The 26,913-nt window shown below is 39.6% G+C and overlaps 1 protein-coding gene across 1 annotated transcript; it reads left to right on the top strand.

Moving 5' to 3' along the window:
* Positions 1-4,293: 4,293 nt before the first annotated feature.
* On the top strand, positions 4,294-11,201 carry LOC141973620 (matrix metalloproteinase-27-like). Its single transcript, XM_074932385.1, has 10 exons — positions 4,294-4,398; positions 4,754-4,992; positions 5,601-5,749; positions 5,842-5,970; positions 7,647-7,808; positions 7,979-8,102; positions 8,814-8,944; positions 9,163-9,322; positions 10,773-10,876; positions 11,082-11,201. Exons 1-10 carry the CDS (start codon positions 4,294-4,296, stop codon positions 11,180-11,182), a joined length of 1,404 nt encoding a protein of 467 aa, XP_074788486.1. The 3' UTR covers positions 11,183-11,201.
* The last annotated feature ends 15,712 nt before the right edge of the window (positions 11,202-26,913 follow it).

Raw genomic sequence — 26,913 nt, forward strand, 5'->3', positions numbered from 1 at the left:
TTGATTATGATGGTCTACAAACATAACACAAGATTACAGGGAAAGATAGTATTTCTCACTAGACAAAATACATATTAAAAAATAAAAGTTGAAGGCACATGTTCCTATCAGATATGAAGTAGAAGCAGAATATCTCAAGGCAACGCCAGAAGAATTCCTCAGATTTAGAGCAGAACACTAATCCCTTTCTAGAAGAAAAAAGTAGTGGGCACTCATGGGGCAGAGAAAATGTTAGATGGGAAGTGAGGGGTAAGGAGGTGGCTATGTTTTGGAGGAGAGAGAGATAAAAGGTAATTTACAAACCATGGAAGATGAAGAAGAGAGTGATAAAGGCATATTTTCAGTCCATGCCTTTTGGTATCCTGTGAAGTTCTGAGTTTTAGTTGCCAGGCACATTTTTTTAGTAATTTATTTTGTGGATTTCCCTTGAGCAGGAAGACTGAGAACTCAAGTGGTTTATTTGTGAGAAATATTCCCCATGCTTATGTGACTGAATATTTCCTTCGCCTGCGTGATCGTGGTGATTGCTCCATTCCAGCCACACCATTAGGAGGAGGGCGTGTCCGATGCTGGCGGCTCTCGCCCGCCTGCAGGCACAAGCACTGCTTTCAGTAATTTGAAATCTGAATGTTGATTCAAGCTCAGTACACACAGTCACCTTCCATTTTCTTACTCCCTTTTAATAAGTTTATGGTCTGATTTGCTAATTATTGTACTAGGGTACAGTACCCTACCACTCCCTAGTGTCTGGTTACTGTTTCTGTGTGTAGTCATAGCCCATATCATTAACTGAGACAGATTGGGCCAGGCACGAATCTAATTCCCTAAACATGTGTTTAATGCATCTGAGGTGCTGTAGGGTATCCAGGTTACCCATGAAGGTATGAAACAGGACTTCTGGGAGACCAGAACTTTCCAAAGACCCACAGAGCCTACACTCTCCCTAAGGACCTATGTTCAGGTGATTGAATACTGCCCTCACAGGTTTCAGTCTTTGCTAAATGTTTGCCAAGGGTCAAATACATTATTTGAACCAGTCGCTATTGTCCCATGTTTTTCACTCAAGCTGAGTTGACTATGGTAGGATTGAGCCTGCAAAGTAGTGGCTCAGCTCAGCTGCCTGAACAGGTATCAAGTGACTTTAAGGTTCCTGAAGTTTTCCGACTGACCTCCAACTACCAGTCTAGAAGCCACCCTCTAGGTCCTGGGTCACCAGACCTCTGTCACCAGGCCTCTGTCTCAGGTTCACTAGACTGTCTCAAAAACACAGCAAATCACCGTTTAGGCGGCTTAGTTGCAGCTAAGTGTTTTCATGTGATCTCAGGCTTAGGCCCTTATCATACTCAATGTGTTGGTCTAATCATTTGGTGAGCTCCTGAGAGCTGCACAAATCATCCAAAGTCTTCCTCCTACATGCCGTCAGATCAAATGTTCTCTAGGTGCCATTTGCACATATTGATTACATTTTTGTTGCAAGCAAGCTTAGACAGTTAACAAGTGCAGACACCCATGCTGTGAACACAGGCAAGTTGAATCCCTGTTGATATAGTGTTAAGATCACCACAATGCATCAGTATTGATGATTCCTCTGATGCTCTGTGTAGCATCATTTGCTACTATTGATCTGATGAGGACAGACAACAACCTTTCTGGGTTAAAACATAGGTCACGTTACTGAAGTCTGGATAAAACTAGTTCTAGGACAAGCAAATAAGTTACAGGGTAGATCAACATCTACCAACTCTAACCAGTGTCAAAGATAAACATTAGGAAACCATAACCAGCAACTGGTTATACAGCTGCTTCTTTTCCCAGACCTCAAGGCCAGCTATAGGTGTATTTGTGAAACATCGCTTGCGAAAAAAACATGTTGCGAAAAAACCTCTCCCCCATGGGTAGTGGGAACTAGCTGCTATGTTGTATAGGTGGTCAAATTGCAAAACCCTAAAAGTGGTTTGAGTGGCATAAGCCTCCATCATCTGTCACTCAAATGTGTTCTGAGCAAAAACTAGTGTAGCTTGAGCTGTTAGATGAAACTAGAAATGTAGTCTAAATTAGTTGTTTAAGCTTCTCTATGTTCAATAAAGACATAGAGCACCTATTGAGGCCAGTTCATCCTATTCTAAGATAGCTGGTTGAATCACTCTCCAGAGTTATCATAGAATCATAGAATGGTTTGGGTTGGAAGGAACCTTTAAAGATCATTTAGTTCCAACCCCCCTGCCATGGGCAGGGACACCTTCCACTAGCCCAGGTTGCTCAAAGCCCCGTCCAACCTGGCCTTGAACACTGCCAGGGAGGGGGCAGCCACAGCTTCTCTGGGAAACCTGTGCCAGTGTCTCATCACACTCACAGGAAAGAATTTCTTTCTTATATCTGATCTAAATCTTTCAGTTTAATATGTATTTCTATATTTCTATAGAAAGAATTTCTTTCTTATATCTGATCTAAATCTTTCAGTTTAATATGTATTTTTTCATTTTCTATAGAAGAATAAAACTAATAAAAGTTTAAAGTTATGTGCAACTCACCTTAACCTACGTGGTCTCATTTTCTCTATCCTTCTACTGCTACACAACAGATAGCTGTGGGGATCTGATGGCCAACTACAGTGGGGAAAAAAGATAACCACTACTCCCAGATCATATCAAATCTGCTCATAGTGTTGTCTTGATTTTTTACAAAATTTAATTCATATCAGTCAAAACATATTTTCCAAAAATGTGTTCTAGTGCCGTTGGAAAATATGCTTGGTGCAAAAGCCACTGAACAGGTGTTTGTCCTTTGTGACTTATACCATGCATATAGTCAGATGACAGCACCGTGGTTATCCCTTTTAGCTTTAAAACCTTTGAGACAAATATATCCATTTAAAAACATGACAGATCTCAGAAAAGAAAGTCTGTACTTCTGAATAAACACACATGTCATTTCTAGTATCAGCTCAGCTGGGCTCACTGTCACAGAAAACATTGTCACCAGGTTGTACCTCAGTTACAGAAATGAACGGGATCCAGGACTCATGGGTCTCTTACCTTACAATAAAATAATAATAAAAACGAATTAAGGGAAGGGTTTGGAGGTTTTGTTTGTTTATGGTAGCTGAGAAATTCCATTAACACACAACTTTAACTAACAAGGCTACATTGTGAAATTTGTGCTAGAAAATTGGTCATTGACACCTCCGGCTGGAGAAAAGTTGGCTGCAAGTGACAGCAAAAAAGCCAAAAACATAGAAGCAAGGATCTTCTGAAAAAGCCACAGTCCAACATAAGGGTATTTCTTACAACTGTTTTGTAAAAGTTGAGTACATGCTGTCAGAGCTCCTCTGAGGTGCCAAACACCTTCAGCTCCCATTGCTACCAGAGGAAGAGGAAAGTGTTTGGCCAGCACAGGGTGAAATCCCATAATTTGTCATAGCTTATGTGACTCTTGAAACTTCCTTTATTCTGAATTACTTAAGACAGGAAATAATCATATCCCCTGTGGCTAATGTGGTTAAACTGAAGAAACCTTTTGTGATGAAATGACAGATAGATAGATAGATAGATAGATAGATAGATAGATAGATAGAAAGAACACAGACAGAAATATAAAAACATTCACATGCTTCAGGATGTATTTTTGGTTTATGTATATCTTGATTCCACCAGTATAATTTAAAGGAAAAACACTTTTCAAAAAGTTGCAGGAAGGAGGTAGGAAGGGATTTGAGGTTGTTATGCATTTTCCAAAACAGCCAGTCTCACTTTATGGATCAACTTAAAAAGAAAACTTTCTGCTTACAGTAATTTCTCCCAAAGTTTTAATTTCTTTTTTTTTTTTTTTAATAGGATTCATATCTGGTGCATGACTCCCACTTTTTAGGCTAAGAAAGGTTGAGAGTCTCTGTACATTTGGTGGTCCCATTTCACAGAGATGGATCGGGACAACTTAATAGGTTTTGTGCTTGTCTACCATTTCATCTAGCATGAAATTGTTCAGGTTCACTAAAATTCAGTGTAAAATAACTAAAATTGAGTGCCGGTTTTGAAATGGTAGCCAAGCATCCTAAGAGTATTAAAATACTAACCAAGTTCAGATGTCTCTGAAATTGCATGGGTTTGATTAAGTTTTATTGTGTCAGCCAGCACAGTGTTATAGGATCTGTGGAGGTAATCAGAGCATGATAAACTCTGAGTCAGTCTACAGCTGACTCTACAGAGCACTCCAGAACCGTATGGAGTGTGAGAGAGGATGCACAGGCAGAAGAAAGCAGACTGCTCTCCTACCAGGACAGAGATAGGAGTCAGAATGAAGGAACTTTCACTTTTGCTTCTAATGTGTGCAGCTGTTTCTAACACTCTTGTCGTCCACCCAGAGAAAGACAACAAAGAAGAAGAGGCAAAGCTTGTACAGGTAACTATATTGTCCATATCTGGGATCTATTGAGCCCTTTCTTTTTAGATATAATCTGCATGTTCCAGCTACACAGCAGTTTGCCATCTTTCTGAAACAATACTATGCACAGAACTGTTGCCCAAACTTTACTAAAGTAGGATAAACCTGTACAAACTGGAAGCATCAAGTAAATAAGTCAGGGACAATGTTGTCTGTTTTTGTTCAGCTGCAATCCTCAGGAAAACATCTGTTGTGCTCCAACATCATAGGCACATGGCTTTGCCAGCAAAGTATACAAACAATATCAGTCCTAAGGTACTTGTTTAAAAAACAGGTCAGAATGTGAAGTGTATTTGCTTTATTTTTTCACTAGGACTATTTAAATAAATACTATGCTGTTGAGTCAGATCCAAATCAGCTTGGATGGAAAATAAATGCTGAATCCACAGCTGAAAAACTTAAGAAAATGCAACAATTCTTTGGTTTGAAAGTGACTGGAAAACCAGATACTGAGACATTGGAAATAATGAAGAAACCCAGGTGTGGAGTTCCTGATGTGGGTCTCTATGGTTTTACTCTGCCAGGATGGAAAAAAACCAAGCTGACATACAGGTAGTATTTCAATAATTACTTTTTGAGTTTAAATTTTGTTTTTGTGATTATCCACAGTTGTTATATTTAAATATAACTTCTGTAGTAATTGTTTCCAGTTGGGAATACTAAAATGTTTGTCTTTCCCCATCTGTTAGTTATGCATATTCCTGAGAGGAATTTCTGAAGAGTTGAGCTGGGTATTCTACATTTTCTGAGTCAACCACAAAATTTTGCCTGTCATGTATTACTCCTGACAAATATTGTGAGCCAAACAGAAATATCAATTGCACTCTGTACAAGCCCCATTATCTTCAAAATTTGCTAAGACCCACAGTTTAGTAGTCACAGAAACCCGAGGAGACAATTTTCCTCATGCTCAAGAGATGACCTGCTGACTAAGGGACATTTTGAGAAAAACTGATGCCATGTACACAGTTATTATTATTATGAAAAACACATGTTGAACAGTTATCACATTCATCAGACTCATTCAGTCCAAGATGAATCTTGAGAGTTACTGGATTACATTATTGCTTCTTATACATCTCTGTTCATCACCTTTACAATATTAGAGAAATTCTTTTTGCAAACACTAAGTATTATTACTTGAACCTTCATAACTGTAGAATTGTGAACCACACACCAGATATGAGCAAAGAGGATGTGGATAAAGCAATCCAGAAGGCATTTAAAGTGTGGAGCACTGTAACCCCGCTGATTTTCATTCGTATTCATGAGGGAATAGCAGATATAATGATTGCTTTTGGGACCAAAGGTAATGCCTGCACACCAATGGTAAGATTAATTTAAAGATCTTCCAATAGTCATAACATAAACTCAATGTTGTTTCAACATTATATTATTTAGCTCATGGACATTGCCCTCGTTATTTTGATGGCCCCCTTGGTGTCCTTGCTCATGCCTTTCCACCTGGCAACGGTTTTGGTGGTGATGTGCACTTTGATGAGGATGAAGATTGGACCACAGGCTCAGCTGGTAGGTAAAAATGTTTCTGAAGTGTTATGTATATGGGTAAATTCCCTTCTGATTTTTATTTAAGTGAATAGAATGAGATGAAACACAACGTCTCATAGGACATCCTCACCATGTAAAAAAATCTTACAGCCATCAGTGATAATGAAGAGTCTTCACTAAATATACCAAGAGAGTCCAGCTATAAGCTGTTATAGCTTTACTCTGCATTCAAGCTAGGATGGGCTAATGCATGAAAGTGTTCTCCAGGCAATTTCCCTGCCATCAGCTGGGAGTCTGAACATGCTGTTCAGGCCACCCATGGGTTGAGATGCAGTGTCTGAAGCTGACTACAGATGTGTGTCACTGAGCCAGAAGAGAGGGAAACACCGAGTGCTGAACCATCTGGCTTGGACCCATCTGCTCCCCTAAAACCCCTCCCCTCAGCCTCCAGGCTGGCCATACAGCACATACTGCCTCTGAAAAAGCTGTGTGTACACAGGCACATTACCCTGTTGTACTTTAGACCCTCTTCTCATCCAGGTTTTGGGATGGAAAACTGCAGAGGACAATTGCAGCAGGAGAATTGAGGTCATGCTGCATGAAAAGCAAGGAGCTAACGAACAGGAAGATGCTGTAAGAGCACTGAGTGAGGAAGAGAGGTGTGGTTTTATTGTGGTGGGGAAAAAAAAAAAAAAAAAGAAGGATGAGGAGTGGACACTGTCATGCTGATAAAATGTAATGTTCTCCCCACACTGGGACTGACTGGGTCAATGCCAGTTTTGTTGTTGTTTCTCACAGCATGGCTCCAGCAACCAGGCATTGCAGAACTCATTGGCGAGCTTGGAGGACTCGTGAGAGGGGAGGACTGGAAAAATTGAGACTTACTTTGTTATTTTGGCTTCAGTCAGCCTTTTTTGGGCAATCAATGACCAGTCTTCTGCTCTGCCACAGACTTCTGATCTTCATTAAGTGTGTTGATATTGTTGCCTCTTGGTCTGCAGAGCAGTCCATTCTTCCCTAATTCAGAAGGGTTACTTAGAGGAATGCATGTTGAAGGAAATTCCATTTTTATTTATTTAGTGTGTTAGCATATTTCACTGGAAATAATTATGCATAAGCATAATATTTTAAAAAGATATTTTATTTCGCAAGACTATAAAGAAACGATATGCTTTAAAGTCCTAATGATGAAAAGGTAAATCATTCTGCTAATATTATATTTTCCCTTGTCTATTCATGATCTCAACTTTCTTTCTCAGGTTTGTAGGAGGAAGGATGACACAGAGAGTGACACTTTGGTACCTCAAATGAGCATGAAGTGCATCGTCCTATCCTTGCCCTGGAGAGCTGTTAGTTTGATCTGACTCACTCTCTAACCTGTTCTAGCTCAGCCAGGAAACCCTGCCAGGACATTTCTCAGAGCTGCACCCACACTCACCCCCAGACATCTACTCATGCCACTCACATCCCTTCAATAGCTAACAGAAAGAACACCAGGAAAGAGGGTGAAAAGTCGCTCCCTTCTAGTGGGGAAAGAACACAGCCTTATCAAAAAAATATGCTTACATATATGCATACCCTAGTGAATTTCAATATAGTGTATGAAAACTCTCACTGAGCAATAGCCCCGCTGTGTTCATATCAGCCATATGCAGAACAAAATTAGCCTGATGTCTTCTCTCCATCCATTTTCTAAGGTTTCAACTTGTTCCTTGTTGCTGCTCATGAGTTTGGCCATGCCCTGGGTCTCTCGCATTCTAATGACCAGAGAGCTTTGATGTTCCCCAATTATGCCTACATCAGTCCCAGCGAATTTCCCCTCTCTTCAGATGATATAAGTGGCATTCAATCCATTTATGGTGAGTAAAGTCTATGGCTTAAAGAAAGAAGTAAGCATGAGAGAAATTAACTCTTTCACAGTTTCGCCACAAAAATTATTGTATTCTTATAATATCAAAAATGCATTTATATGTGAAAACTTTAGTGTTTCTACAAATTTTGTGTATTCTTTCTAACATGCCTTCCTTAGGTTCTTCACCAAATGCCCCAGATAAAAGGCCAGCCACCCCTACCTTACCCAAAACCTGTGGTTCCCAGATGTCTTTTGATGCTATAACTACACTCCGACGAGAAGTAATTTTTCTAAAGGGCAGGTAAATATTCATATGACATTTGTCTCTGTGAGGTTTTTTTTTTTCTTGATTTCCACAAAGACTGAATACTTTGGTGGTTCATGTGATTGTGATTATGATTATGGGATTTATAATGAGAAAAATGGATAGATTCCAGTTCATGGAAATAGAACTTCCAGCAGGTACAAGTTATATTAATATTTTTACAGGATCCCCTGAAAAAACATGCTTCATTTTTTTCAAGAGATCTCAATCCTAATAAAGGATTTCCAAATATATAGATGGTTACACCAAGTAGTGACATGACTAAATGCTGCGACTGTTTCCTAAGAAATTAGTATGTTCTACCATATAGTTGGGCCAATCTTTCCTCCAGTCACCTAAACAAGACCAAAGTAATCCAGGTAAGTCATCCAGGGAACAGCTTACAGTCAGGCTCATCTGGGACCCTAAGATGAGGGTATATGGTACGGGAGCAACCTGAATTTTTCAGCTGCTTGTAGCTAATCCCATTAATCAATCAGTACCAACAACAAGGGTAATTCCAGAAAGAAGCCAGAATAAAAAAACCCTCACTTCCCACTGAGGGGAGCGTTTTCCTTTCTGACACAACTACCCAGCTAGCTACACTGACAAGAAAGACCTTGTAAGTCACAATGTTATTGATATTCTGCACATACATAGAAATCTCTGTAGTTTATTATTTACTACAAAAACTGTTTCATATTTCAGGCACTTATGGCGAGTCTATCCTGATAACTCAGCAGTTGAACGTGAATTAATTTCTACTTTCTGGCCAACTCTGCCACCTGGTATTGAAGCTGCGTATGAGAACACAAAAGATCAGATCCTATTTTTCAAAGGTGAAGTATGAGATTTTCTTTAAATTTTTCCTACCCTTAATTTTGTGGGAAGACAGGAGGAAGGAAAGGCAGCCATATGTGCATAAAAGTCACTTTCCAAGTAAGTAAAGAAAAAACCCAGACGTTTCAGCTAGTTTTCTTACAACTTAAACTAAGGGAGAGCATTTTTTCTTTTAGTGTCTGAAAATCAATGGTGTGACAATTTTATTTTTTAACAGGCAATAAATTCTGGGTTATCAGTGGCTATCAGGTGTTGCTTGGTTATCCAAAGAATATCAATACACTGGGCTTCCCTAAAGGTGTTAAGAAAATTGATGCAGCTGTTTGTGACAAAAACACAGGGAAGACAGACTTTTTCACAGGCAACAAGTATTGGAGGTAAGCAAAACTGACAACTGTTTTCTTGTGATTGACTCCAATATAATCTGAATACAATTAAAATTGTCCATGTGATAAAAAGGAAAGCAGACCTTTAGGTAACTATATGTAACTAGGTAACTATAGTAATCCTACTTTTCATATAAATGTTTCTTTGACTCCTGTGTGGGGAGAAGGATATAGCTTTGACTTTTGAGAGCTTAAGGGTGTCCTGAAATGAGCCTTCAAGGTATGAAGCCATTTTGATGCACTATGCCTAGAAGGTGAAAAAATTCCAGCATGTAGAGATTTTTTACAAGTACAATAAACAAAAGTATCTCTAGAAAATAAAGATCTGAAAGCTAACCTACTTCAGCAGAAGTCTGGCTGGGATGCCTTGTGCAGGTTTTCTCAGATTTCTGAAAAGTCCTGAATCATTTTTTCTCTTTTAGAGAGATAGAAGTGATAGTTCATTTTCCTTTCTTTGGCTGGTTAGCATTGGATTTGCGACGTGCTTCTAAATCTATTCCCAAGCTGTCATGAGTGATTCCAGATACCCAAATACCAGGCAAACAGAAGCAAAAACTCAGCTTTGGGAAGCATGTGTGGGTCAAACAGACTCTATTGTGACTAATTGTGGGGTTCCTCAGTGAGACATAAAAAGTCAGCTGGATTTTGAGCCACATGTCATTTCCCGTCCTTTGTTTTTTGGTAGTTTTGGAAAGAGTATTTATAATATCTTGCATTGCTATTTTACTGCCTTGGTCACAAGACAAAGGCATGCAAGAAAACCACATTTTCTTACATAGTAACTAATTCTCTCAGCCTCATGTCCCTGTGAAAAGTATTTATTGTATTCAAGGAGAAGTAAAACAAAAGCTTGTTTGTTTGTTTGATCTACAAAACTGATCGTGGTGAACATCATCACATTCTAGATCCCTAACAAAATTTAAATTTAAAGTGGGGTGAAATAATAGACATTTGGGCAAGATTCCTCTGACTCAGCTTTAGTTTTCTGTCCTTCTAAGAAAACAAGCCTTTGTTTGCTTAGTTTCTTTCCTTTTAGGTCCTCCTTTCAGCCCCCAGATTCAGCCCCGTTTCATTAAAATTGTCCTGTCTCAGTTAGGAACAACTTGATTGTATTAGAAATAAGTCAGCTTCCTTTCCTCCATCTACCTCTGTTAGCTAGTAGATGACTATCTGTTCAAAAATGCAAGTCTTGCTTTAATTTGTCTCACTCCAGATGCTTCTTTGGAGCTGTGCCTGTCCATATCAACAAACAAGTAGCCACCTCATGGAAAATGTGATGGCCAGCATCCTGCAAACATTTGTGCGAGCAGATAACTTTACTCTCTGTAATCCTGGTGAAATCAGTCAACAGATGGTAGACACCTTTCAGCAACTGCTTAATTCTTTGCAGAATTGATGTCTAAACTCTGTAAAATCACATGTCTCCCTTTGTACGATTTAGGTTTGATGAAAACAGTCAGTCCATCGAGAAAGGTTATCCTAAACGGACAGTTGATGAGTTTCCAGGAATTATCCAGAAGGTTGATGCTGTTTTCCAACAGAAAGGTAAATGAAATTAGCTTTTAAGTAAAATTAGTTTACTTGTAAACATAAATTCTGGAGTTATGATGAATGTCATTATTGCTATGTCCTACAAAAGATAGAACTGAAGAGATGGTCTCCTGTGTGTACAGAGATTATGTTCCCCACTTTGTCAGAATTAAGCTATTTCTTGTATTCATAACATAATGCTTTACTTTTTTATTTCCAGGATTATTCTACTTCTTTCATGGACCGAAGCAGTGGGAGTTCGACCCTATCGCTAAAAAAATTATCCGCGAATTAAAAAGTAACAGCTGGTTTAACTGTTAATATCATTAAACTCTCTTACACCCAGGAAATTAGAATAAAAATTATTCTAGATTTCTCGAAGGTTGTTCATATATACAATATTATACAGAAGAGGCAACAGAACTAGATTTTATATATGTCTATTATTTTAATAAATCAGCATGTCAACTTTAATTTTATCTCCAAAAGCTAGAGCAAAACTGCTTTTTTTCCCCCGATTAAGTGCAAAATGTCCAACGTAATTTATTACTTTATGCTCGACATGGGTATTCAAATATTTTTGCAATAAACAGTTTTAGGTTGATGTCAATTATTTTCTGCTTCATCTGTTGAAGGCATCCTATGTTTCTGAGGTGTGAAAGACTTCAGGTTAATATGCTAATACCCTTTCAATATATCATCTTTTGCTTCTTTTCTCTCCAAACATCCTAAAAAGCCAAGCTTTTCATTAATCACTGTTTTTTCTGTCCTCTCTCCTGCATCTTCTCTTGCTCTTTTTTGACTATTTCAGTCTTGTTCCTTTCACATCATAACAGTATTTTACCACCAAAATCAACCTCCAGCCCCAGTGTCTAAATACATTATCTCACCTTGATCTGTCTTTATAGCATAACAATTAGCATTTCATCAGTGGACATTTTCTGTGAGTCTACGAATGACATTCTTCACAAATCAGCCCTGTCCATTTGAGAAATAGATTCAGTTACCATGTCATGGACCACAACCCTTGCTCTGCTGACACAAATCATGTGCTTCAAGCGCACATATATCTGAGATTTATTACATGCTGCCATCACTCATGGAGCAAACTCCTCACAGAATCAGACTAAATCTATAAAGTCACAGCCGTATCATCTCCAAGTATTGCATTTACATTTAATTCTTGAAACAGGCCCAGAACACACTGCCAAATGGCTGCCCATACTGCCTGCATGGCTGGCTATATCTGAGAACATGGTCTCATTAGTATCGTCTTGCTGCTTATTGTCCTCCTGCTCCCTAGTTCTCACATATCTGGCTGGTTTACACTCCTGTTGCATATTTGAGTAAAAAGTTTCTTTCTGCTATGTGCTTTTACAATACCAGCTACAACAATGCAGTGATCCCAACTTGAACCTTACCTCCCTGATTTGGTGTAAACAGGGAGAGTACCATTATGTTGCTGCTATCACTATGAGAACCCTCCTGGCTTGGTTCCCACCAGGACATCAAAACAGAGGCTCAGATATTCTGTTTCACTGATCTACAAAACTAATCATGGTGAACATCACACTCTAGATCCCTAACAAAGTTTAAATTTAAAGTGGGGTGAAATAATAGACATTTAGGTGAGATTCCTCTTACTTAACTTTAGCTTTCTGTCTATCTACCTATCTACTCTACATGACTCAGGGAAGATCCCTGCCTGAAAGAAGAGGCAGAAGTTCTCCCCAACATTACTCATCTCATCTCATCTCATCTCATCTCATCATCTCATCTTATCTCATCTCATCTCATCTCATCTCATCTCATCCGAAGACTGTGTTGGGGCAAACCTGTATCTTCAGGCCTTGGAGAAAACATCTCTTTGCAGAGAAAGCCTAACTAATTAGCCTAGAGTAGCTAATTTTCGGATGGCTAAAGTCTGGTGAAATTTATAGTGCCTTTGATGGGTATCTTTCAGTTTTCATGTGACCTAAAATAGAAGGACATCCTACTTAAATTCTCTCTGACGTTCACTTTTTGACAAGATACATCAGCAGTTTTTTATATCACCACAAGCCAGTGATAAAGTCGTCTGACAGCACCTGCTTGGACTGACAGTGCCTGTGGTGACAATGATATCCCACAAAACAAGGGCAGAACATGCTGGAGACAGGCGTGATGGAGACAGTTTCTTACCTATTTCTGTATTTCCAACCTCCTGAAACTCTTCTCCAGCATTCAATTCAACTGACAGCTTGCAGAAAGCATAGTGTAACGGCACAATCATAGAAGCTGCCAAGTTACATCCAAGTGTTTATACTCAGAGGCAAAATTACTCTTACACACACAACTCTGATCAATGTGTAATACAATTGTAATTTTAGGTGGAAGGAAGGTTTAATCACTGAGTCATCAAGGAGATTATTCAGTTCTTTGTAATGCATGGGCAAGTTCCTCTGTCTTCAGATGCATAAACAAAACATCATACCTACTCTTGCTCCTTCTTTGCTCAAGTGAAACATTGTTTCACAATTTATGCCAATCCCTTATTTTAAGGAAAATTAATCTTTAAGAGGTAAATGCTGTCAATCAAGTTTTCTGACCGGCAGCTTTGTCATTCTGTTAAACCAGCGTGGGGTGTGTGTTCACAGGTCACCTGCAAATATAAATAGTGATGGGTACTGCTTTTCATTTAGTTGGGAAGAAGAATTGAAAAGACACTGCCAACACAAAAAGACTTGACTTTTGATTAGTGATAGAACCTTGGTTACTCAGTTTTCTCTCTTCACTTGTCATTTCTTTTGAGGAATAAGAACCAGAATAGGAGTGTCACAGCAGAAATCCAGTAAGTAATGAGTGTTTAGTGGTGGTCCTTTCCCTCCATCTCTGCCAGGAGCCTGGCTAACATGGCATTATGTTTTGCACCTCACCATATCCTCCCACAGTCCTAGAGAGCTCCCGTTACCACCTCCCCAACACTCTCTTACGCCACCTATACTCCTCATAATGCATGTCTCCATGCCACACTGAGGTTTCCAACAAAGTAATGCTGTGGAGTTACCCATGGGCTGACCAGTTGCTGGCCCCACAGGCCTAGCCAAGGGGTGAATTATCCTTCTTCCCATTAATAGGGTTTTTTCTTCTCTAGCTGCTATTTTCCACAAAACTTCTAGGAACTACAGTGTCTCAGTTCAGCTTGACTGAAGTTGCCCAGTATTTTCAGTTACTGTGAGACCAAATGGACACACAAACAGATACACAGAAAACAGGATCCCATGTGGTCAAGCTAAAATAATTTTCTTGGTGTTTTTACTAAACATCCTTCTTGCTTTCCACTGCACATTTCCATTTGGTTTTGTAATGTCATATTCTGCCTACCATTGACCAGAGGATTTTGAAAGGGCAGACAAGGCAAGGCAGAAATGACATATAAAACCAAGGAGAAAGCTAATCCACGCTTGTTTTTCTAGTTGTTTCATATCACAAAGAAAAAATGGACATTTGTTCCTTGGCCAATTAACATTTTTTAACAGTTTTTCGAATGGATCATAAGATTGTGATAGTAAGACTGGATTAGGAAATGAAGAAAATATGCATCCTAATGTAATGTGTTGTTGACACATACAAAGTACAGGATCCCTGGCCGATTGTCCTGAAAAGCCCTGCTAGCTTCTCTGTCTTCAAGAATCTGGTCTGCCAGCACTGGCATGAGAGTGCTTTAGCTACCAGAGTGGGGTAGGAGCTGCATATAATCAAATACTTGCTAGAGCAGAGCTTAGACCCCACATCTTCCTCTTACCCTTTTAGGTGAGCAACCTATCCCCTGTGCTCTTGGGTGAAAGACAGATACTCCAAAAGCCTTCAGAAAACTGATGCTGAATGTTTCTAAAGGTTTGGTACCTTAAAGAAAGAAAAAAGACAAGCATGGGACCTTACACATGGAGAAATGTAGTGGTAAGGCATTAGCTGTTTTTTCCATCTGCTTAGCCACAGGGGTGTGGCGCTCAGATCACAGCTAACCCTTGCAGGAGGTTAACCTCCACGGGAAAGAAAGCACAAACGCCAATATGGTGGGTGCTATCTCTTCGGTTTATTAACTGCGCAATTGCTTTATCTACCCCTTTCTGTACATCGCGAGATCTTTAGTTCCCTGTTCTTTCCGTGCATCGCGAGATCTTTTCATGTGCCTCTGTTTTTCCCGTACATCGCGAGATCTTCTGAGTGCCTCCCCCTACAGAGAAAGAACTTGTCATTACCTGGATGCATATAACTGCTTTTCCCTGAATTTGATCATAACTTTGTGCCTCTTGCTGCTAATTGCCCAAATCCTGATATCACAAAAGGAAGCAGCAAGGCCAGTATTTAAGCATTGATAGCCAACATGCTCTTTGAACAGCTTATGAAATTTGAACATTTTTGAACACTGAGCCTTCAGACATTCCAGAACCATACCCAAAGCAGAGTACTGAAGCCCAGCACAGCCTTTGCAGGTAATGAGACAGGACGTCGACATGAAATGCAGATGAACTGCACAATGTGCCTGACTAAAACAGGGGACAGAACTTCTCTGAGGGCTACAAACACAGGCAAAGACCCTTGCAGGGTGAGCACTCTTAATGACAGTCATCTCAGTGACATTACTCAGTGTACCCTGTACACGTACTTTGTAGATGGGACCTAAGGGTTTGAGCTGTGAGTTCTGTGGTTCTGGCTGTGAATCAGAGTTTTTCATGGTCTGCCCGAATTCATTAATTAAATCAGCTTGAGGGTTGGGGTTTGTCTGATGGGGTTTTTCCTCATGCGTCATGTACTTCATGTGTTTTTATGATTTCTAAGCACTGTGTCTTGTTACCTTTCAATAAGTGAATAGACACAGATGTGTGTGTGTGTGTGTGTGTGTGTGGTTGTGTGCTCCCATAAAAGTGCCTCACCCACAGGTGTGTGGGGGTCTGTGCAGTGAGGCTCTGCAGGTCTGGGGGAGGCAAAAGGAGTAGGGGGATCTCACCAGCTGCATGGAAACACCTTTTGTGTATTTTACGAACAAATGCTGCTTGTAGAATTTAGGATAATAAAGCCTCCACACAACTGAGCAATACAAAGTTTTAAACCATCAGATAAAAGGACAACATGATCTCTTAAAGACTAGATACGGGTAACTCAGGCTATTGATATATTAAGTGATTGTGGGATGTCTGTTTGAGCTGAGAGTGGTGTTTACTTTTGGAGCAGTTGCTGAGGATACAAGAAGATTAGTACAGGCTGACAAAGGAAATGTTGATTCTTGCAAGGGGATGGAGTTATGAACCTTATACTGCAGAGCACAGCATGCGCATCCTACAGCAACAGCCTGCAGGGACCAGCTGGCACTCCCCAACCCCTGCCCATCGGGTCCCTGGCCTGGCAGTGGAGGGTCCATCTGCCACCCAAGGGTCACAGGTGTCACCCAGGGGTCACAGCTGTCCCAGCATCTCCCAGGTTAGCTCCCCACAGCTCGGCTCCTCAGGTACTTAATTTTAATTGTGTGGTTACGCAGCTCACAAATTTCTAAGTAATAGTTTGCATAAAGGTACTTTAAAGACAGAAATATATGCAAAAAGAAGCACTTAGATCTGAAAATGAAAAATGCTGTGTTAAATCTATTAATAGTGTAACTTAAATTAAATAAACTGAGCAGTGTGTTTACCATATTGCTGGTGATTCAAAATCACCAAAGAGAAAACATACAGAAAAGAACCAATAGAGTACTAGAAACTATGTCCTGAAGGACTGAGTCCCCTAAATTGCCTCCAACTGTTATGGGAACTGGTAAAAGCTGATTGAGAAGGTTACAAGGGTTAAGATGAAAAATCAATATTTAAAAATTAAGGTGTAAAAATTAAAGTGAAAAAATAGCTTACAGATATATGGTAAAATAATGATTAAACAGAAGAATTTGGTAATAAAGATGAAAAATACATAGCTTACAAAAAGCACTGGAAAATATTTTTCAAACGTGTGTGCGTGTATATAGTACAAATATATATGCATATTTACCTCTAGGTATGTTTCAGACTGTCATCATTACTTTTATAAGCACTGCTTTTGATTTGCACCCGAGGTTATAGAGGAAATGATTTATACAACAAATATAAGAAGTCTTTTCTTTAAATCATGGTGTAATTTAGCTTAGGTTATTGTATTTGTCCAAGCAGATGAACAGTGTATTTTTCGCTTCATACTACTGCAAACAGGATTATTGTGAACAAACCAGACTCAGGGTAAAAGAAATACACTTTGTTTAAGGAAGCAAGGAAAGGTTACAATGATCTCAGGAGGAGACCAAACTGCTAGGGGTTTGTTCTGGAGAAAATTCTGCAAGTTAAACAAGTGTTGGTTTACAGACACGTACAGAAACTGCACCTGGACATATATTTTAACAAGCATAAAATATGGAAGGTAGATGTCTATTATAAAAGATGTCTTTTTCATTTCGAAGAGTGATAAACTCCTCATTTCCAGGATCACAGTGCAGCCATGATGAGCTAGAGGACAGGCTTTAATTAGAGAAGAAGGTGCTGATTCAGCAAAGCCTTCAAGCTCATGACAAAATTCAAACATATATTTAAGTAATGATACTTTTGAAATCTTTTGCTCATTCAGAGTCCTAAGGAAGACAATCTGCGCTCATTATAACTATAGAACCCGACTGTGATAACAAAGTTCACTCAAAGCATGACCATTCCTCAAGCACTTTTATGAAGGAATGGGTGTTCACACTGTTACATTCAAAATTATCTTTGCCTGAAACAAGAGTGGACCCCACCATCTTCCTCCCCCTTGCAGTCCCCTCAACTCTCATCCACAGAGCTTAACCTGCCACCCTGAAAACTTTTCTGTCTCTGCCTCTGCCTCTGGTTTTGCAAAGGTTATCCTCAGGTGCATATTACTGGAGGTCATAATTTGGGGAATCAGTATTATTAAAAAGCAGAAGGCTAAATGAAATGCAAATTGTACAAAGGGAAACAGAGAGGTTATTCATTTCTGAATGTGCTGTGGGATATTTCTGCATGCATGATAATTCTGTAAGAATCTGTTTAGATTGTGAAGGCCAAGTTTTAATTATCTAATTTCCACCTATACCCTTCAGTCTGAGTGTTTTATTGACTGGAACTGGGCCTTTAAAGATGCTTAACCATCAGGAAAACATAAGTTTCTGCAGTTTGGGGTGGATTTGACCATCATGACCCCATCCTTAAAGATTTAGAGTGTGAAACAAAACACTTATAGAAAAAGGATCCTGAGCTTAGAGAACATACTGACAAAGGGTGGGAATAAAGACTTTATCTCTTAGAGCATCTATGTGGGGCAGAGGACAAGGAAACTATAGACCTTAACACTAGGATAAGCATGCCTAGAAAGGCTGAATGTATATTAACATTTTGGTTCAGAGCAGTGTGGTTTTAAAGCCAGTCTCATTGCCCTCACTTGCCATGCATGCATTGCAGTTTGTGGACCACTTTGTGGCCACAAAAATCAGAGTCCTGGTGGAGAAAGCTCTCCAGGAGGCTCTGCCACAGCTACCCACATGCCTAATGGAGTGATCTGAGCCCAGATCAAAGAATGGTCCTTTGGACGCCTTCAAACCACGTGGCCGAAGGAAAGTGTTTTAGCACCAGAAGTCAGTCCCAAGTCTTCTACTGAATGCCTTGCCTGTGTGTAGCTAACAACAGAGAGGTATAAAAAAGATGGATTTAGCCCTCAGGTAATGTTTCTCTCAGCAGCAGTTATAAAAATGTAATTGTGTATACCTCAAATCATGCTAGAGCATTTATGATATTCAAGGCAAACAGATGAATGCCTGGTCTGGGCAGTTTTCCCCAACAAAACTGTGATTATGTTTGCTGGTGGTAACCACAGTACCTGAATTGATATAGTGTATGTGCCTCCAGTCACTTGTATGTACCCTTTCTATTTACTTAGAAATTACAAAATCAATGTCAGTTTTGCAGCAATGTGACCCTAAAATGACTGGCAGGAGTAAACATATAACGTAACCTATAGATGCTAAGCAGGTAAAACAAATCTGCACCGTGAGGATAAATAAGGAGTCCTGAATTCTGCATGCACAGTCAGGTGGTGTAACTACACCACATGGGTTGCCTGTGGCTGAAATCCCACAGCTTCATTTCAGGGCTGTGCTTTGCAAGGTTATTCTCTGTCCAAAATGAAAGCCAGAAGAACAACCACTGTGTCATTAACCAGGTGTGGAAGTACTAGCTGAATCCTCTCTTATAACCCTGCTGGAAAATCAAAGGATTGCTCAGTTTTACACAGAAGGGAATAGAGCCAAAGGAAAGGGAAGCTGCTCACAGAAATCAGTGTAAGGAACCTACTTGGGAATCCCTATGTATCTTCCACATTCCCACAGCCATTCCCTCATCCCAGGTTATCAGATCTCTCTCTAGAAGATATTACTGGGGCCAAGACGTGACCTGCTTCTTTCATGGATTGCAACTAGACAGTACCTTTCTCTCCTGCCCTACTCCTCACACAGTCCTTTTTTTTTTTTTTTTTTTTTTTTGACTTCTAAAAGCTAAATGTAGGAGTTTCACATCTAAACATCTAAATAAAACTTGTGACTTGTGAAGTGCCAAAAGGGCTGCTTGTGACATAATTATCAGGCCCCTGCCTTTGCCTTGGAGCAACCAAGGCTTTGCTATCACCACCAGGCAGAAGTGTCCCTGTCCCCGCAGTCTGGCACAGAAGCCCCAGGCTCATGTCACACAACACGTATTCCCCCTTCCCACTGACTTTGCATTCTTTTTGGGGAAACCTGGCTGAGCTGCAGATTTGCCCTGATTTTGATCCAGATATGTGCTGATTTGGAAGCTCCTTTTCAAAATCACCTGTGCAGCCCTCCCTCCACCATGCTTAATCACAAGGAAATCAGAAGAAGCAAGCATGCCCCATTCAAATCACAGTGTTTCTATGGAGAGTTCTGTAACATTAGAGTTCCCAGGGTCGTGATCAGGCTTGAGATACAATAATGAATACATTCTCCACAGTGTAATTAGGGTATTTTAGAGTGCAATCTAGACATCTGTAGCTAGTACTTGTTATCCATGCAACTCAAAAACTGTGAAACAGAACTCCTCCCCTCCCAGAAATCATCATGTAAGGCTGAAAAATTAAACCTCAGCATTTTTGTCTTGGCAAGCATACAAAGCATAACTCTGTTATGATCAGTGAAAGGCTGATGTGCATGTTCCTTCAAGGGGCATGGATACGGGAACTTCACAGAGTTTGTACCCACCCCAATTCATGACCAATCCCTTTTCTTTCTCAAGATTTGATTGTTGCAATGATTACCAGTCCCTTCCCAATTGATTTAGATTCATTTTTTTGTTTGTCTTCCACTGCAAACCTAACCCACATTGCTTGGAAAGAAGATGACAGAGGAGTGCACTGAAGATTACTGCAGATGAGGGCCTGAAGGTGTGTGGCAGTGGGATGAGCATGGGTATCTAAACATTTATAGAAGGGCTCTCCCCATCTCACTTTCATGTAATAAGGCTTTATTATTAGAAGTACAAGATGAAGTACAAGAGAATAAAACATACACAACTATCATAAGAAATAATAACTTGATAACATATAGAATATTGTTGCTAAAATATGGGTACATTCATTTTTATTCATTATTTAAATAGCATTTTTATATTCTTAGTTCTATGTTTGTAATAAAGGAAATAAATATGTTGTCTGAAACAAACCATGGGATATGAAACATGGAACATTCCTGGGAGCAAGATGCAGACAAACCACATAAAGCATACAACAGTCAAAAATTTCATAGCACTCCTTAGAGCTACCACACATGACAGACAGTTGCTGTTAAGGGGCTAAAGTGAAGACAAAAAAAGAAATCACTGCAAATTTTCCTAAAACAGAAAAAAAAAAAAAAAAAAAAAAAGTCATCTGTGACTACATACTTTAAATAGGCCATTAACTGTGAGGTCCCATAACAAACCGTGTTTTGGTCTTTGGTGAAGGCTGGACAGACAGGAAAGCTCACTAAAGTTCTAGAGTTCCTTTTTAGAGTATTCACTCCAGTTCCACAGTGGAAATGGATTCATCCCCTCTATATTATTCATTACAAAGAGCTTTTCCAGGCAAGTCATCCTCTTGTTTGCATTTGCATAGAACTCAGTGCTTTGTGAACACATCTACTCATTATGCTCATGGCCAAGTAACAAAGATGATTTATCTAACCCCCTGAATGAAACACAGTTGCTGATCAAGCGCATTCATTTTGATGTGCTTCTGCCAGACCAAGTGAAATCTAGCACATAATTATCTCCTGCAGCCACCTCTTCTGGGAGCCTTTCCTTCCTTCAGCACAGGCAGCCAGGAGCAGCGCTCAGGGAGGCATGGGCTGCTTAAAACCTGGTCTCTGCACCTACTGCTAGTCACCAAAGCAGAGCTGACACTGTAAGAGAAATACCAGGCTGCTTCTTTTTGCACACTGAAGAAAATGGTGGTAGTGTGAATACTCTGTAACACAGCACAGCTGTGTGCCATTGGTGCGTAAGACAGAGCAGACCCCTACCCTCTCTCTTTGTCTCAGTTCATTTGTCATCCCCCAGTAGTAAAACTGAACCATTTATCTGTACAACTGCTTGGCTGGCAACTGAAATTGCCAGCACTGTATGATATCTGATAAAGAGACTAAAGTCTTGTTTCATTATCATGTACAGTAATAAGTTTATCTCCTTACACAGTAGTAAGTTTATCTCACTCTTTTGACAGAATACGTAGTAGAAATAATAGCAGTACCTTTCCTGTGCTACTGCTAGACAAGGGCCTGTGCAAGTCACAGGGTACCTTATGGCACAACTAATTTCTAATTACTGAACTCACTATACCAGTGAACACTATGGCTGACCAAGCTCCAAGCAATTTAACTGGATTTCATGTCATGCTTGTATTCAGCTGTGCATTTGCTGATTTAAATTTGTACACACAAGCGTCAGTTCTTTTTCTGGGACTTACTTGGCCATTAGCAATGCTCACCATATCCTTTAACTCTCAGCACACCTCTACTGCGCTACAGATAACAAATACCAGATCAGTCCTTGTCCTCACTGAGCAACGAGATGCCACATGCTTGTTCAATCTTTTTCCACTACAAACCTGGAAGGAGAATGAGGTTTGCAACCTGTCACATTTGAAGCTACTTCAGTAAAATTTGAGAAGAGCCCTTCAGAGCAAACAGCCTCATGCCATCACCCTCCTTTTCAAAAATCAGAACTGCACAAGCTCTCTGAGTAGAAGAAACGTCAGCTTCAGTGAGATGCACAGCAGGTTCATCTAACTTAAATCTGGGTCAACTAATTCATTTGCATAAGCATGAGCATTTAGTGGCACAGGGTATCTGTTACCTGCACATACCTGGCAGAAATGATGCAGGGCATAATGTCTTGAGAAGACCCACAACCATCCAGAACTGCAGCTGGCAGCCAAACAGGATACCCTAAGAGACCTCAAATAGCACTAGATGCCTACATGAAATCAATGGGTAATTTTTTAATTTTTTTTTTTTTTAAATATACTTCTGTCATTACGCAAGCACAGGCTTCCTTTTCAGATGACTGAAAGAGATAGATTCTTCCAGATGATGATTGGTGTGATCATCCTAGATGAAGATGCTTTTTACAGGATGCCTGTCTTAGGATAAGGTTAATCCTTCTTAGGGATACCTTGGGAGTCAGAATTAGACATCTAAAGAAAGACATCTATAGGACTGCCCATCATCAGGGATGTCCTATTGTTGTGGTCCAGCTATTCTCAAATATGTCACATGCTTTTTCCATGTAACCTCCTTGCTATATCCTTGCCTTTTTCTTAAACTTTTCTACAGATACGTATGAGTTCCCTTCTAGCTCTTCAGATCCTGCATTTGAAATAGAAAAGCTGAGCAGTGATCAACTGCAAAATAGTAATCACTCTACAGACTAAAGTTATTGTTTAAGACCTCTTTGCCAAATTTCTATTTGCATTAGAGAAAGCTCATGCAAATAAACTAAGCTTGTCGAAGCCTGAATGTTTGATATCATAGAAAACTCCAGAATTACAATTTCCTTTCATTCTGAATTGAACCTCAATTCAGCATAAGACCTATTTTCAGTATAAATAAATTATACTCTCTTTATGCTAACTGCCCAGTTTTATCACTAGACTTTTCTATTCACCATACGTTCAGCCACATTAGTTTTAATCAGCATTTCATACAATGCAAATTGTGTAAAATACTCTATGTCAGTCAAATCATTGACATGTCTATGAGCAATATTTGCTTGATTTTTTCTGGATTTTTACGAGTACCTTGACAAGTATTATACACAAAAGGGAAGGAGATGGCAGCAGCTGCATGACAAGGAATCTTAGAGGCATCATAGGTCTTCAGGTGACCAGGAATATGGACTACAGCACTACAAGCATGACTCAGAGACCATGGCATAGTGTTCCTGACACAGCAAACTACCAGCTCTTTCCAGGAGACCCTACATGGGAAAAGAATACATGAATGCACAGGTCATGAGTTGTGGGTTTTCTGGCTTTGGAAATGAGTAGGCACCGCTTGGATGATTTAAAAGCAGAATCAAATTTTTAAAATTTTTATCAGTGTCCTCTCCTACTTGGATTTAAAATATTTTATCTCTATTATAGATTCAGTGAGGGCTTTGTAATGAGTTGCTATGATTTTTCCAGAAATTGCTAATACTTACAATTAAGGGAAGACTGTATTATAACACAGTGCAAGACTGTGTTATAAATGCACAATTCTTTGTCCCTTTTGGTGAGAAGCAACTGCACCACTAAGTGCATTGCATTACATTGAGAAGACTACGTTTGAAAACATAGGTTGGCTATCACAAAATGAAACGGTCTCGTTATGTTAATGGCTAAAATTTTTCCATGGTATGACACTTCTGCCCTTCTCTGGCTTTATTTTTTTTATCTCGTTACTATTACACAATGCTGCCGCTAGATGTCAGATTATGAAAGGACCCCACATGCACAATTGGATGAATCTGCTTAACAGACGAATTAGAAGAAAGTATTGCCCAGAGGAAGGGGAATGGTTGGGGAAAAATTTAAAAAAAAAAAAAAAAAAAAAAAAAGGTAACTTTATTGATCTTTAGCTTTTGGCAGTGTTAAATTGCTGGTCTTCTAGGAAGAATCATGCTGTTGTAACACACAAGAGTACAGGAAATCTGAAGCCACCTTCTTCCTCTGGGTTTTTACACCGTTTTAAAGCATCTTTCAAAATGGACCTAATTCATTACAGGAACTCCAGCATCACCACAATGCTAACACTAAATAACAACAGAAAATTGAGACACAGTGCTTACCCAATGCAAATTAAAATCATATAAAGGTAAAATAATCAGGTCTAGTTCCTTCAGTCAGTATAGACTTACCTATATTTACAGCTCAGCTGACTCAATTGCCTTGCCCCTCAGCCCCATGCTCACAGCTAATTACACTAACTATGGGGCTTGGTGGTGAAATATCATGTTATGTTTACATCCAAGGAAGCTGGCAAATTGGACACTGTAAAGATAAGAACATGGCACATTGTCTATGTCATGTCATGGATTTGATGAATACTCTCCATAGCATATTAAGGGACATTTTGCAAAAATCAGAGTAGGAAGACAGCCCTAGGCCACATCCTGGTACACAACAGAAGGACCAGCCTTGGACTGTGAATCCTGTTGCTCTGTTATGGTCACAACTTCCCAGGACAAGAGGTAGAAAGGGGAGGGATGGGGAAAAGGCAATGTTCTGTGTAGAAGTACAGGACAAAAAACCTTCACACTTTCATCAGCATACAGGGTAAACTCTATTCTGAGGTTACACCAATTTAATGTGGTTGCTTTATCCATGTTTACAGGAAAAAAAATAAGTGCTTCAGAGAACTTTACACTTTTTTGGTACTTTGTGTAAAAAGGAATGATGCAAACTAATTTTGGTCACAGTGAATGATGCTAAAACCAAAGCTGAGGTCAGGCTTATCCCCTCTTAATTATAGAGGGAATGCCATGGGATAGAATGCATCAAACATTGAAATAATGAGTTAATTACATAGGATGAGAAAGGGACTTTAAATTGTATCAGAACCATGATGTAACACTATTTCATGGCACTGCATAGTCTTATCCTTTCAGCTGAATGCTCTAAGTGGGCATGAAACATTGTGCTTGCACTGCTGGAAGTATGACCTCTTTTCTAAATCTGATCCTCAATTTCCTTTCCAAAAGTGTCTAAATGATTCCTTTTCACTGGATTCTTTCAGTTGCTGTTCATGGTCACAGCTGTGAAATGGCAACTTCTCTCATTATCTGCTTCCCAAGTTGATGCCAGGTTACTTTTCCATCCAAGAAAGAAGGGTCTCAGTATTCTTTAAGGATAGAGTTTCTGAAATCCTATGTGGTGGGGGTTTCTTCCTCTTTCTTCTGCCGTTATTTGCTACATCATTGTGACTCTTATCCCTTTGATGGCTCACATGGGTCTCCGGCACATGTTTTTGCCCCAGGGAAGGATTGAGAGGGGACAACAATTTTGACAGCGAAGTGGACTATAGGAACAAATGATACATGGAAATAGTTTACAAATTTTGAAGATTCAAGGACTTCCTATGAAACAATCCTTAAAGTTTAAATCCAGAAACCAGTCTATTCCTGAGCTCTCTGGTAAGAAACAGCATAATGAAGTGGGATGACAGAACAGTTTAAAATGTAGAAGTGTGAATTGTCACATCCTACATTAGGGGATAAATATGAGGTCAGTTTGCAAAGTAAATACTACACAAATAGACTGATAAACCTTAATCCCAAGCAAACTCATTGAAACAAGTACAAAGAAAAGGATCTAATCTTATTCTTTCAAAACTGGCCTAACATAGTAAATCCTGAAAGAGTTATTTCTGACCTGTCGTTGTGTAGCAGGAGATGGAAGAAGAAAATTTGATCCATCAGATTAAACAGATAACTGTGAAAACAATTAAAGAAAATAGCATAATCCACAGGTTTTACTGCTGGCCACTGAGGATCAACATATATATGGAAAATCAATTGGTTGCTTATTGCTGTGCTTTGCTAAGGACCCACTGGGTAAGATTCCCTGTTGTGTGACAGGAAGCTGTATGACTCTACTATGAGTGATTGGTGTTTAGTGGTAAACCCATCCTGAAGAGCTTTGCAAGAAGCACTAGAACATGTATCAGCCTCCAGTGTTGAGAAGAAAAATCCTGAAATGTCTGTGGGACATGCTGGTTCCCTTTCTTCAGTAGAGTAAATTGAGCAGCATCAGATAAATAATAATCTATACCGTTAAATTATTAGCTTGGTCTCTGGCACAGCTTTGTCCTGGACAAACTAGAATTTGGACATGACTCGGGAGTCAGCACAGTTCAGAGACTTCTCTGAAGAAGCAATCTGCATGTACCTGCCCTGTTTAGAAAGATAATTTTAGATAAGAGGAGGTGGTGCCAGACCTATTTATTTTATTAGTGCAGTGATAGTGTTTGGTCTTTGCACCCCTGATGGCTTGCCACACTTGTGTGGATAAGCATGGCATGCCTGACTCTGCCTTCTTGTTTATATCATCAGGTTTTTTCCCAACTGATAGGTTGTCTGTCATCCACCTGGGTCTTACTCAATCCTTTTCCCTTTGGGATGCTCCAATAGCACATCCAGGTTTTAGTAATCTTTCTTTCAGGACATGATAAGGAAAACTAACCTTACTCTTAGAAGTCAGAGGTCTAACCTTAAAACCCTGTAAAATTTACAAAAGCCTTTTTTTTTTCTGGATGTTCCATGGCTTCATAATGTGTTTTTTTGAGAGTCTCAGGCTCTTCAGAGCTCGGATTATCTTTTTTCTAATCCACTCCAGAGCTCAGATTTCATCTGCCTAATTTCAGCATCCATACAGATTGTCTCATCTGGATAATTTAGGAGCCAAATCCCATATTATTTCTCCAGTCCTTCAGTTTAACAGATATTTCCAAGTCCAGCCATAGA

This window comes from Athene noctua, chromosome 1 (genome assembly GCF_965140245.1).
Source record: "Athene noctua chromosome 1, bAthNoc1.hap1.1, whole genome shotgun sequence".
Classification (NCBI taxonomy): Eukaryota; Metazoa; Chordata; class Aves; order Strigiformes; family Strigidae; genus Athene; species Athene noctua.